This window comes from Colletotrichum paranaense (genome assembly GCF_030867605.1).
Source record: "Colletotrichum paranaense strain IMI 384185 chromosome Unknown Scaffold_16.1, whole genome shotgun sequence".
NCBI lineage: Eukaryota > Fungi > Ascomycota > Sordariomycetes > Glomerellales > Glomerellaceae > Colletotrichum > Colletotrichum paranaense.
Window position 1 is genome coordinate 658,565 of NW_026848974.1, and position 12,221 is coordinate 670,785.

At 55.2% G+C, this 12,221-nt stretch overlaps 5 protein-coding genes across 5 annotated transcripts; 4 read left to right on the top strand and 1 right to left on the bottom strand.

Annotated features, from left to right (window-relative positions):
• Window positions 1–263: 263 nt before the first annotated feature.
• Window positions 264–1,167, top strand: CPAR01_14706 (ThiJ/PfpI family protein; the record flags this gene model as incomplete). Its single annotated transcript, XM_060498956.1, has 2 exons — window positions 264–894; window positions 965–1,167. The coding sequence occupies 2 exons, from the start codon at window positions 264–266 to the stop codon at window positions 1,165–1,167; spliced, it is 834 nt and encodes a 277-aa protein (XP_060342419.1).
• An 846-nt stretch (window positions 1,168–2,013) lies between these two features.
• CPAR01_14707 (FKBP-type peptidyl-prolyl cis-trans isomerase) lies at window positions 2,014–3,676 on the top strand (the record flags this gene model as incomplete). Its single annotated transcript, XM_060498957.1, has 4 exons — window positions 2,014–2,100; window positions 2,232–2,702; window positions 2,766–3,411; window positions 3,471–3,676. The coding sequence occupies 4 exons, from the start codon at window positions 2,014–2,016 to the stop codon at window positions 3,674–3,676; spliced, it is 1,410 nt and encodes a 469-aa protein (XP_060342420.1).
• Window positions 3,677–4,547: 871 nt separating this feature from the next.
• On the top strand, window positions 4,548–7,126 carry CPAR01_14708 (uncharacterized protein; the record flags this gene model as incomplete). Its single annotated transcript, XM_060498958.1, has 6 exons — window positions 4,548–4,755; window positions 4,809–5,193; window positions 5,329–5,544; window positions 5,605–6,192; window positions 6,253–6,340; window positions 6,392–7,126. 6 exons carry the CDS (start codon window positions 4,548–4,550, stop codon window positions 7,124–7,126), a joined length of 2,220 nt encoding a protein of 739 aa, XP_060342421.1.
• Window positions 7,127–7,397: 271 nt separating this feature from the next.
• Window positions 7,398–8,939, bottom strand: CPAR01_14709 (endonuclease/Exonuclease/phosphatase; the record flags this gene model as incomplete). Its single annotated transcript, XM_060498959.1, has 1 exon — window positions 7,398–8,939. The coding sequence occupies one exon, from the start codon at window positions 8,937–8,939 to the stop codon at window positions 7,398–7,400; it is 1,542 nt and encodes a 513-aa protein (XP_060342422.1).
• Window positions 8,940–9,883: 944 nt separating this feature from the next.
• Window positions 9,884–11,743, top strand: CPAR01_14710 (WD domain-containing protein; the record flags this gene model as incomplete). The annotated part of the gene is made up of 1 exon (XM_060498960.1): window positions 9,884–11,743. The coding sequence occupies one exon, from the start codon at window positions 9,884–9,886 to the stop codon at window positions 11,741–11,743; it is 1,860 nt and encodes a 619-aa protein (XP_060342423.1).
• Window positions 11,744–12,221: the final 478 nt, after the last annotated feature.

Below are 12,221 nucleotides of genomic sequence, written 5' to 3' on the forward strand. Positions count from 1 at the left end.
TGTACGGAACATTTTGGCTATACCGATAGGTTTTCGGACCGCGATGTGAAGGACGGCAGCCCTCGGAGGACGGACGGTCGATAGGCTGTTTGGCTTCAGTATAAAGCTGGATGGGGTTTGGTACCTTGACGATGATACCGAGACAGCCATGCCAGGACGCATTAAACATATTGTTGAAATCCAGTGCCCCATCCAGGGATTGCTTCAATCCACCTTGTAGCATTTCACGACAAAACTCACAGAAGAAGAAAAAAAAACACAAAATGGCAAACACCAGTACCGAAATGGTCAAGATTGGGGTCTTTATGCCGTCCGAGTGTCAGCTCCTCGACATGGCCTGCGTAGACGTCCTGTTTATGATGTCGAGAGAGTACCTGGGCGGTCTGCCCATGATACCCAAACACATCCCGAACTTGGCGCCAAGCGTGGAAATCTACTACATTTCTGCAAAGACCAGCCCCAGCTCTAGCTCTAGCTGTAGCTCGAACTCGACCCCGGAGGCAGCAGAACACCTTGTTCCTCCTCAGCTCCCCTTGACGGCGGGCGTCAAGATCCGGCCGACGCACGACGTCTCCAGCCCGGAGGTCCAGCCGGGCATGCTGGATATCCTGCTCGTCCCCGGACCGGATCCGGCGGCGAGCTGGGATGAGGAGACCTTGGCGTTTTTGAGGGGACATGCTGATGAGGAGGAGGGGGAGGGAGGAAAAGGAAAGAGGACGGACGTGCTGAGTGTCTGTACGGGCGCCTTCTTGTGTGGTGCCGCGGGGATTTTGGAGGGGAGGAAGGTATGCGGACCGAGGGGTCTGCAGGATGTTTTGAAGAAGAGGTTTCCGGATGCGAGGTTTGTGGGGGATGAGTTTCGATGGTGTCGGGATGGTAATCTTTGGAGCTGTGGTATGTTTTTCTTCTCTTCTCTTTCTGCTCTTTATGTCTGTTTTACTAAATTATGGTTGCATATTCACAGGTGGCATCACGAATGGGAACGACCTGGTGGCGGCGTACGCTCGGAGCAGCGAGAGGCGCCTCTTTCCGGGGCCGATTGTCGAGATTGCGTGTAAGATGGCGGAGGTTGGTGAGAGGGGCCAGATGTATGAGCAGGGGCAGACGAGGTTTGCTTTGGGGTTTGTATGGCAGCTTGTCAAGGCTTGGTTTGTGAAGTCGAGGTAGGTAGTCGAAGATGACGAATGATGAATATCAGAAAAAGAGAGAGGTTTGGGAGACGGACGAGGAACTTGCAGTTCCCAAGGTAGAATTTGTGTACCTACGTTAATGATAGAGGCTGTTCTGTCTACAGGACATGCAGGAGAGATACCGTCCATCTATGTCCGTCTAATGACGAGATCTCGAAATCGTCTAACTTATGGATTGAATACCCCTTGACCAACTTGTGGTCATGATCTCATTAGAACAAGCACACAGTGATTCTTGATAGCGCAACAAAGGTAGCTCGAAGGCACCTTGAAGGCAGCACAGACTTTGTCAACAGCATCAGCACCGAGTGAGCCCAGGCAGAAAGCGGTGTACGAGTGGAGGGTCCTCACCGTCCACAAAAGCGCCGGTGAAGACGTCGTTTTGGGCATTTTTGGGGCATTTTTGGGCAAGGGTCCAATGCAGCTCCTTCCCCAGACGCACCTTCCCTGCCGTTGCGCCTTGGTTGCCATGGTGTGATAAGGCCGATAAGACAGGATAAGGCAGCACTAGCGCCGCCAGCGGTGGGGTCGAGACCAAGAAAAAAAAAAGAAAAGAAAAAAAAAGTTCCGTCTGGTCTGGTCGTCGAGTGGAAAAAAATTTCAGGCAAAAGTTCTTCGAGAACCTCGACTTTTCTGTACAACCTCCCTCTCACACTCGAATCCCACCCCATCTTCTTCCTCTCCCTAGTCTTTCCATACCCCCAAATAATCCCTTCAAGAACGAACGGTCTTTGTTTTTCGACCTCCTTGGAGAGCAATCATCAAGTGCAAGAGCACCAACTTTTACTAGTCTCATTCACATACCATCTTCACAATCAGCACAATGGCCCAGCTTCCTGTCGCTCTCTACGGGCTCGAGGTCCCCGCAGGCGAAATCCTCATTCCCGCCAACCCCGACTTCCCTGCCACTGTATGTGCATCTCTCTGCCCTGTTTCTTTGCCTGTAGGCACTTGAGCGGAGGCTCCGGCCAGGTCGCAACTTGCGCTGGGCGCCGGCGCACTCCTGCTTATTCACAGTTAACTAACCTTGGGATTGACCAGTTCCGCATCACCATGGCCGCCATTGATCCCTCTGAGGCTCCCGAGGCCGATGCTGATGGCAACATTCCTGCTGTCCCCCGCTCCACCCTTCGCCTCGTCAAGCAGCGCTTCGGTGACGACCTCGAGGCCGGCGAGGATGACGAGATCGATGAGGACTACCTTCAGTCTCTCATTGACGCCAACGGCGATGACGACGAGTCGTCCGATGACGATGATGAGCCCAACGGAGGTCCCAGCGACCCCTCCAAGTCCAAGAAGCAGAAGCAGGCTGAGGCCCTTAAGAAGCTGATCGAGGCCGTCGACGAGGAGGAGTCTGACGAGGAGATGGACGATGCCAAGCCCAACGGAAAGTCTAGCAAGAAGGGCAAGGGCAAGGCCTCTGATGATGAGGAGGATGACGAGGAGAGCGATGACGACGAGGAGGGCCTTGACCTTGAGAACTTTGTCATCTGCACTCTCGACACCGAGCGCGTAAGTTGCGAATAGACCGTGCGAGTCTAGAGGGAAAAATATTGATTGCTAATAACCGCGCAGAACTACCAGCAGCCCCTTGACATCACCGTCCAGGAGGGTGAGAAGGTTTTCTTCGTCGTTTCTGGTACCCACACCGTCCACCTCACCGGTAACTACGTTATCGACGATGAGGAGGAGGAGGGATCCGACGAGGATGAGGACGACGACGAGTACGACCTGTCCCCTGATGAGCTCGAGTACGGCATGCCCGATGAGGACAGCGACGACCTTGACGACACCGAGGACCCGCGCGTCATGGAAGTCGATACCGACGAGGAGGAGGCCCCCAAGCTGGTCGAGACTGGCAAGAAGGGCAAGAAGCGCGCTGCCGAGAGCCTCGACGACCTGATCAAGGCCGACGACGAGACCAAGACCTCCAAGAAGGACAAGAAGAAGCTCAAGAACAACAAGGGTGAGGCCGTCGCCGCCGAGGAGAAGACTACCCCCAAGTCCGACAAGAAGGTTCAGTTCGCCAAGAACCTCGAGCAGGGCCCTACCGGCTCCGCTGAGAAGGCCAAGCAGGCTGGCAAGCCCGCGGGTGGCGTCAAGGTCGTTCAGGGAGTCACCATTGACGACCGCAAGCCTGGTACTGGCCGCGCTGTCAAGAACGGTGACAGTGTCAGCGTCCGCTACATTGGCAAGCTCGACGACGGCAAGGTCTTCGATGGTAAGCGCCGAATTCGAATGTTTCTTTCTTCTAGATGTCTCGCTAACTCATATTTCTAGCCAACAAGAAGGGCAAGCCTTTCACCTTCAAGGCTGGCAAGGGCCAGGTCATCAAGGGCTGGGACATTGGTGTCATCGGCATGGCCATCGGTGGTGAGCGTCGTCTTACCATCCCCGCCAACCTCGCCTACGGCAACAAGAGCCTGCCCGGCATTCCTGCCAAGAGCACCCTGACCTTCGACGTTAAGCTCCTTGAGATCAAGTAAACAGGTCGCTTCCTCACTAGCAAGACCCCCTTTTGGCGGCGAGACGCCGATTCAGGATGCTCCTCACTGTATTCTACCCTATTTTGCCCGGCGAGCACGCCATGGAAAGATGGCGAGCCCCTGCTGGGCCCTGGCGTTCCAGACGCCGACCTTCCCTCGTAATGATGTGTGACGGCGATGGGATTCGCTGAGTCGCGATATATGCGCTGTTGCCGCAATGGATAGTCTCCGACCTGTGGCTATCTGCGAAGATTCGCAGTCCCCTCGTGGGGTGCGAGAAGCAGAATGTGTTTGATGGGATGACGAGGCGAGGACTTACACTGCATTAGTTGGCGTATCACAAAAAGAGTTTTCTGTTGATTAGGAAATTTCTCTCACCGGACATGGATGGTTTTCTTCCGGTCGGTCTGTACTTAGCTCCGGTTTCCTTTTATGAAAATCAAAGTCTCCTTACTTCTTACCTTGAATGTCCCGGCGAGCCTTCCTCCTCGGCAACCGATCGTGCCTAGAAACTTGTTATGACGTCCTGAGATGCTGAGGCAAGCTCAATTTACAGCGTACTTACCTGCCTCCTCGCCGGTGACTGTCCTGAATGAAGCTCACTTGCCCATTGTCGATCAATTGAAACGGCCAAGGTGGTCCAGCTGCTTTTGGCAAGTCCCTCCTCAATGCAACCGTTGGCCGAGGACAACGATCCATATCCTCGTTCCTAATCTGCCTACATCTTCTTAGACGACATGCCACCAGGCCAAACACCATCACAGCCGGACTGCTCGTCCGCCTCTCTTTTGGACCCCGCATTTATCACAAGTCGTTATGCCAGCAGGTCTCATTACCTCTTCAATTGATTTCTCCATCACCAGTAAACATCATGCATCAACAAGTTCTCCGCAGCAGCATCGTCGCACATTCAAATGCGACCCTCACGGCAACAGCCATAGACCCCAACCACACACTCCCAACAGACCTCAGTCCAGAAGTCGACGGCCAGGCACAGCACACTCTTTGGAATCCCCGTCCTCATCTTCAGGCGACCCCACTAACCCATTTGTTCAAGGGAAGATACCGCCATCATCAACGTGGGTAGAGGCTGACTAAAAGGCCAACCATCACCAGCTAACACACAAAGCAGACCTACAGTCCTCGGGCAGTGCTAGGTCCACCAGAACCAGGAACTTCATTCACAGGTTCATGGACATAAGGGGGAAGCCCACTCACAAGGCAATACAGTCCCGCCCTCTGCGATACCCAACTGCCCAGCCCGTCACAAACCACCCTCTTGAGCCAGCCGCCCCAAATCCGCCACCTGACTTGGAACTTGAGCTTTCTTCGGCGCCCCAGTACACACCCTGGGGACGACTAGATTGGAACCAACTCTCTGATAAACAAAGGGTCCACACGGTCGAAAAGGCAGCAGCAGCCAGAATCTACCTGGAGACCTACTTCGAGGATGCTTTGAGTAGTCGTCCCACACCACGTGAACAGCGTATCGCCGAGCACCAACGAAATCTGGATCAGTATGGAGGTCACCTCGGCCCCAGTGAGAGAGACTATTACTGGAGGCTCTTCTTTGCAATGGAGACCAATTTCCTCCGCGAGCAAAGAAACGCCAAAACTCACAGCTGCAGAGTTGCATAGTCAACAACGTCTAGCGCTGAAATGAGGCGAGGATCGGACTTGGAAAACCTCGAGACCCTGCAGATCCTCGGAAAAGGGAGCTTCGGAGTTGTCAAGCTTGTATGGGACCGATGCCGACGACAGGTATTTGCTATGAAGGTCATTCGAAAGTCTGACATGATTCGAAGCTGCCAAGAAGGGCACTTGCGAGCGGAAAGAGACTTCTTGGCGGCCTCTGAGAATTCAGAATGGTGAGCAAAGTCCTCTCGATGTGCTGGGCAACTCTGTTCTTCCATGCTAACTGGGGCTAGGGTGGTGCCCCTGATATCCAGTTTTCAGGATCCAGTGAATCTTTACCTCCTAATGGACTACATGCCGGGGGGAGACTTTCTTGGTCTTCTGATTCGCGAAAACATCTTGACCGAGTCCAGAACTCGATTCTACATCGCCGAGATGATACTTTGCGTCGAAGAGGCCCATAGACTTGGATGCATCCACCGAGATGTCAAACCAGACAATTTCCTCATCGGTGCCGACGGTCACCTGAAAATCTCGGATTTCGGGCTGGCTTTTGACGACCATTGGTCCCATGACACCTCCTACTACAAGTGGCAGCGACAGTCAATTCTGGCCCTGACAGGTGTTACGCTAGACGGTGATGGCGAGGATCAAAAAGCCGCCCGCGATGGTAGACGGGCGAGGCGACGATCATCTCGGGAAGGGTCATCCAAGCACTATCCCCCGTCAGAATTGCTCCGAACCAAGTTTGATGGGCTTGAATGTCCGTTCAATGTCGTCGAAACAAACGCAGACGAGATTGTAAAAGTCGACCAGCTGCTTGGTTGGCGAACAGCAGAGACACGCCGATCCTCGGCCCGCTCCATTGTTGGCACAAGCCAGTATATGGCTCCAGAGGTGGTCATGGGAGAGAAGTATGATGGTAGATGCGACTAGTGGAGTATCGGAATCATCCTTTACGAGTGCCTATATGGGCACACGCCGTTTCTCTCGGAGAAGGGTCGTCACTATACCAAGCAGAACATCCTCGTAAGTTTGGACAGAACTTCCCATTGTAGATTTCTCTGATTTTGAGAGCAGGAATATCGGAAAAGCTTGGTGTTTCCTATTGACGGACCTCCAGTCTCGAGAGTATGCCGGCAATTGATCAACGATCTGCTTCAGGACAAAGACAGCCGTCTCTCATCACCCGAGTATCGCAACCAAGATGCTCGACGAAGTTGGGAGAAGCTTCAGGGCTACGAGAAAATACCGAGTCAATACGTTTTCAATAACGACGCATCCGAGATCAAGGCCCACCCGTGGTTTCGGGGCGTTCCTTGGGAAGCAATACGCTCCAGTCGGCCAGAGTGGATACCACATATTCAAAGCTACGCCGACTCTCACTACTTTGAAGAAGATGAGCCGATCAGCGACTGGTCTGACTCAATGGATTCCGAGATAGCGGAGGGGTCGGAGAACCTGGACGATCTCCGTCTAAGGTTTCTACAGTACGACTTTGAAGACGATGTGAGGTGTCTGGCCACTGAGTTCATCTCCAAACCCTACGATTCATCCAAGTTGAAACGATTCGATCGCGATATTGACGATCATGCCTTTCTGGAAGATGTTGAAAAGGCCTTTCTCAAATGGTACGTCAGAAGAGTCGGACGAAAAGAATGCAAGCGCCCAAGAGACAAGTTACTGCGGGACCGTTGGGTCAAGGAGGAAGTTCTTCAGATGAGGAAGCGAACAGCTTTTCTAGGTTATTCGTGGCGACGCAAAGACATGGCCAGTCGCAGGCCTGTTGGAACAGTCTACCCTACAAATTCTTGATCAAGGGGAGGAATGCGTTGTCAGTCGAGGCGACGTTGGGCAGAGGGGCAAGATTGAAGCAGCTACTGATGGAAGTATGGGCTGGTCACACGTACAAGGTGTGTTACGCCATTATGAGAAGGAAAGAGCAACGCCAAGTATGAATAGACATTATTCTTCATTACATATCAGCCTCTCCTCTGGCGCGTGTAACATGCTGTGGAGGCACCGTCAACTAAGCCTAGAGTCTGGGGTATTATTATACTAGGCAGGACAATCGTCATTCGGGTTCTTAGAAAGACTTTTCTCTCTTTACTGTCTCCTCTGAAACAGAACCTCGCGCATGCCTTTTGGCGTTTGTGATTTCCCATTCAAACTCCTTCAAGGCTCTGAGTTCTGAGTTGAAGAAGAGGAGTGACATGAGACCGTCAACAACACCAGCAACCAGTCCGAGACTGCTCAGGAGCATGAGAACAAAGGCAACAAAGTTGTGTGGGCTGAACCACACAGCTATAAGGCACGCTATCAGGACGGCAAACCATGCCAAAAAGTGTAATCCCCGCCAGCGCCGTTGATTCTCTTCCCGGTGGATGTACTGACGTGTCACAGAGAGAATCTCGTCGTAGACTGGCGCCGGAAGACCTTTGCCTGGCACTTCGGAAATAGGGGGGTTCTCGGACGTGAAGGAGTCGCGGTGGGAGCTGGCTGAGGCGTCCTGGAGGTAGGACGTCTCGTTATCGTTTTCCGCTGCGTCGAGGCCTTGGTGGCGATGGTGTGGTGTCTGGTATGCCAGCGTTGCCTCGACGGCGAAGTGGTCGCTTAGGGAGCAGCCGAGGGTGGGATGCGGCTCGACCATGCCGACTTTGGCGCTGCGGACGACCCAGTCGCCGCTGCCATCGTCGTCACCACCACCACCTCCTCCTCCTCCTCCTCCTCTACCGGAACCGAAGAAGATGTAATCCAGGCGTTTCCCTTTTCTGTCGGGCGTGTCTGGCGGTACGACGATGGGTTCTTTCCCCTCGCCGAGCTTCTTCTGCTGCTCCTTGGACCAGCGCCAGGTGTTGTAGACGTGGTCCGAGGTGGCGCCGTTCTCGACGAGGTTGAAGTCGGCCGAGGGGACGGGTCTACCGCGGGCTTTTTCCAAGGGATCGTCTGCGGCGCCGAGAGACGAGTCTGGGTGGAGGACGCGCCAGACGTCGTGGACGGGTGCGTGGGCTGTGATGATGCGGTGCGGGAGGGATACGGGTCGCATGTTGAAGTCGCCCATGGCGAGGGCGAGGTCGCCGCGCTGGGTGGCGGCGCGGAGGAGTTTGGACATTTCCCAGGACTGGGCGAGGCGGTGGGCGAGGTAGGTGTCGCCCGGTTGGTTTTCGGTGTAGGGCGCGTGTGTGTGGGTGTTGAAGATGCTCAGGACGTGGTCTCTGCCGGGGCCGCCGTCTGCGCCGGCGAGGCGGACGGGGATGCGGGCGCAGGCGATGCCCTTGCCGACGTACCAGTCGCCTCGCCAAAAGGCCGTGGGTCTGCCGTTGAGGGGGTACGCGCGCATGGAGCTCTCGTCGATGGGCCAGCGGGATAGGACGGCGAGGCCGCCGCCAAAGGGGCCCGAGTAGTAGAACTTGCCGTGGGGCAGGACGGCGGCGGTCTCGGCGCGGATGGCGTCGTAGTCGGAGGTGACCCAGCACTCTTGGAGGGCGACGACGTGGGGCGGGTCCGGGAGGGCGGCGATGCGGCGGCCGATTTCTGCGAGGCGTTGCGGGCGGAGCTTGGAGATGTATTTTAGGCCCCAGCAGTTGAGTGTTAGTAGGCGGAGGTCCTTTGGGAGAGGGTCGTCCATATTGTGTTGGTTTATGTTGTTGGCTGTCTTGAGATGACGAGGTGAAGAATCTGGAGATTATGTGTTATAGAGATAGGGGAAGATGTGGCAGAAGAAATAGGAAGACCACTGAGGAGAATGCGGAAAAAGGTAAAGAATAAGATGGCTTGAATCGGGAAGAGATATTGGATCAAGAGAAGCGTCGAACGCGTGTAAGACGACAGCGAGCTGCAACAAGATAGGTCGGCAGTTGTAGGTGATTACGCCGAAGCTTCCGGAGTGGAGTGTGAGAGCAGGATTCAAACTCTACAGTGGTTGTAATGATAGGTAGTTAACTGGGCTGGCGCTATGGCATTTGCAAAAAAATGTGAGAATGAAGTCGCATTACCGTCAAAGGTGAGGTCGGATCGCGGGGCTCTTGCGAGATGGGATGAAAAGGTCACTACAACGGACGCTTGGACTTTTGGTGACGTTGCGTTCGGTTTTCTTTTTTTCCCTTTCTCGACTTCCTGGAGCCGTCCCGTTTGCGTTTGCCGGCAGGCCGGGGGTTGTCAACGGGAGAACGACCCACTCTTACAGATGCTTGGCCGGACGAGGCTCCATACACTCTGCCATTGGCCAATCGGTACGAAAATGGCAGCAGCGAATTCTTATCTTAGTGGTCCCACACACTATCAGGGGGAGAGCTTGACCCCAGAATGACCTGTGCAGTGGGGACGAGGCTGGAAAGCAACCGCTAAACGTCAGTCAAGCAACCCCTGCTTCTTTTCAACGCGCCAAAAGTTGCTGATCATTCTTGCCGTCCGTTCATTCAGCCTTGCCTTTGACTTTCCTGGGCATAAATTGCTATTATTTCCCACCACCCCGCCCGCCATCGAATGAACAGCCTCCTTGACCAACACAAAAGGGAGCTGGTAGCCCGTCTCATATACTCGTGCCTCCATACCCAAACATAACGCGAAAAAATGTCAGACCTCGGCTCCTCAGCAGCAGCGACGCCTCTTCCTGAACCCCCTCCAAAACGTCGCAAAGTCGTCGCACACAGCACATCCGCGACACCGCGATCAAGTTCACCAGATGAGCTCAACGACACGACAGTTACGACCACCACGGCAGCCGCAGCCGCCAAGAAAACCACCGCGACGACAACGAGAACGAAGAAGCAGCGGTCCAGCACATCCCGCCGCCTGTCAACCAACCGTGGCCGTCCTAGCATGACACCTAGCAGGTCTCCTAGCGAGGATGAGCTCAACGAGGCGGCATTCTACTCACGCTCATCGCACTCCAAATCTCGATCACGGTCGCACTCGAGGTCGCGGTCGCGAACGCGCACACCAAGGTCGGCGACCGCCTCACCCTCCCGCTCACATAGCGACGACGACGACGATGACGAGGATGAGTCACGCGCGGGATCAAGGTCACCTGCTTCTACATCGGGCGGCAGTCTCTCAGGCGCCGTCGACCGCAGGCTACGGCTCTCCTCGACCAACGGCGGCGCAGATACCGGCGCGACAGTGACGACGCCCGTGACACCCGGGCCCGTGAAGAAGGGCCCCGTGAGGCCGCGGTACGAGGAGGAAAGGGTGCTGAGCGGACACGCGGGAGCGCCCGTCTCGCAGGTGCGGATATCGCCCGACGGCCGGTGGATCGCGAGCGCCTCGGCCGACGGGACCGTCAAGACGTGGGACGCGGCCACGGGGGAGCACATGGACACCCTGGTGGGCCACATGGCCGGCGTGAACTGCGTGGCGTGGAGCCCCAACAGCGGGAGCCTGGCGACGGGCTCCGACGACAAGTCGATTCGCATCTGGGACCGGGTGACGGGCCGGCCAAAGGTCACGGCAAAGGGCGTGGGTCACATGGCCAAGGACGACGCGGCGCCCGCCGCGCATCCCATGTTGCCGCTGCGGGGACACCACAACTACGTGATGTGTCTCGCCTTCTCGCCCAAGGGAAACATACTCGCCTCGGGATCGTACGACGAGGCCGTCTTTTTGTGGGATGTCAGGGCGGGCCGCTTGATGCGTAGTTTACCGGCGCATAGCGACCCGGTCAGCGGCATCGACTTTTCATGCGACGGCACGTTGGTCGTGAGTTGTTCGACGGACGGTCTCATGTATGTATTACCAAGACTACCCCCGTCTCTACTTGGTTGGGATCCTTTACTAACCCCGAACAACAGTCGTATATGGGACACTTACACAGGCCAGTGCCTCCGCACCCTAGTCCACGAAGACAACCCCGCCGTAACGTCCGTCTGCTTTGCACCCAACGGCCGCTTCGTCCTTGCCTTTAACCTCGACAACAGCATCCGCCTCTGGGACTACGTTGCCGGCTCCGTGAAAAAGACGTACCAAGGCCACGCCAACAACCGCTTCGCCATCGGCGGCTGCTTCGGCATCGTCCCCGGAGAAGGCGCCTTCATTGCCTCGGCCAGCGAGGACGGCGAGATTGTGCTGTGGGACGTCGTCACTAAAGAGGTTGTTCAGCGCATCCCCGCCCACAAGAAGGATTCTTCTTCGCACCGGGGAGGCGGCAAGGGTGGCAACGTGTGTTTCTGGGTCGATGTCCATGGGGACGTCATGGTGTCGGCGGGGCAGGATGGACGGATACGCATCTTTAAGAGGTTGTTGGGTGAAGGGGAGATTGGTGCCGTGGCCGCTGCCGCCGCCGCTATTGCCGGTACGGAAACCGATGGGGCGGAGAAGACGCTGACGAATGGTCACGCGATTGGTGAGGAGGTCGGAGGAGATGAAGTTGCCAATGTAAATGGCACGGAACCGCCGATAAAGCAGGAAGAAGATATCGATATGGTTGGCGTGTGATAGAATACTACACGGAAGGGGGGCCAGATATATGAATGTACATCGAGGGGAGGAGAAAACAGAGTCATCTCGAGAATAGGTGATGGCCTGAATATGATACCAAGACACATGGATAACCGTCCTAAAATTCTCAACAGGCAGACATCGGTGCCGAGCATAAAACTCGAGCGAATCTTTTCTGTGCAGAATGTCATTTTTTCTGCTTATGTTGAAATTCAAACTCTCTTTGCCAACCTGTCGAAACTCCGACGTTTGCCTCCCTGCCACCAGCACCCAAAAGTTGCTATGTGTCTGTAGCGATGAGAAGATAACAAAAGGGTCCAAGATGCATGTCATGTCTATTCTTTACTTCCCGCCCCCAATTCGTAAAGAATATGTGTTCCTGCCCGCCAATTTCCTCCCCCACATTCACTGTCTCTCTTTATGCGTGGCACTCATTTCCTCCGAGAGTTCATCACTTCTGCCCACTCGACGAAAC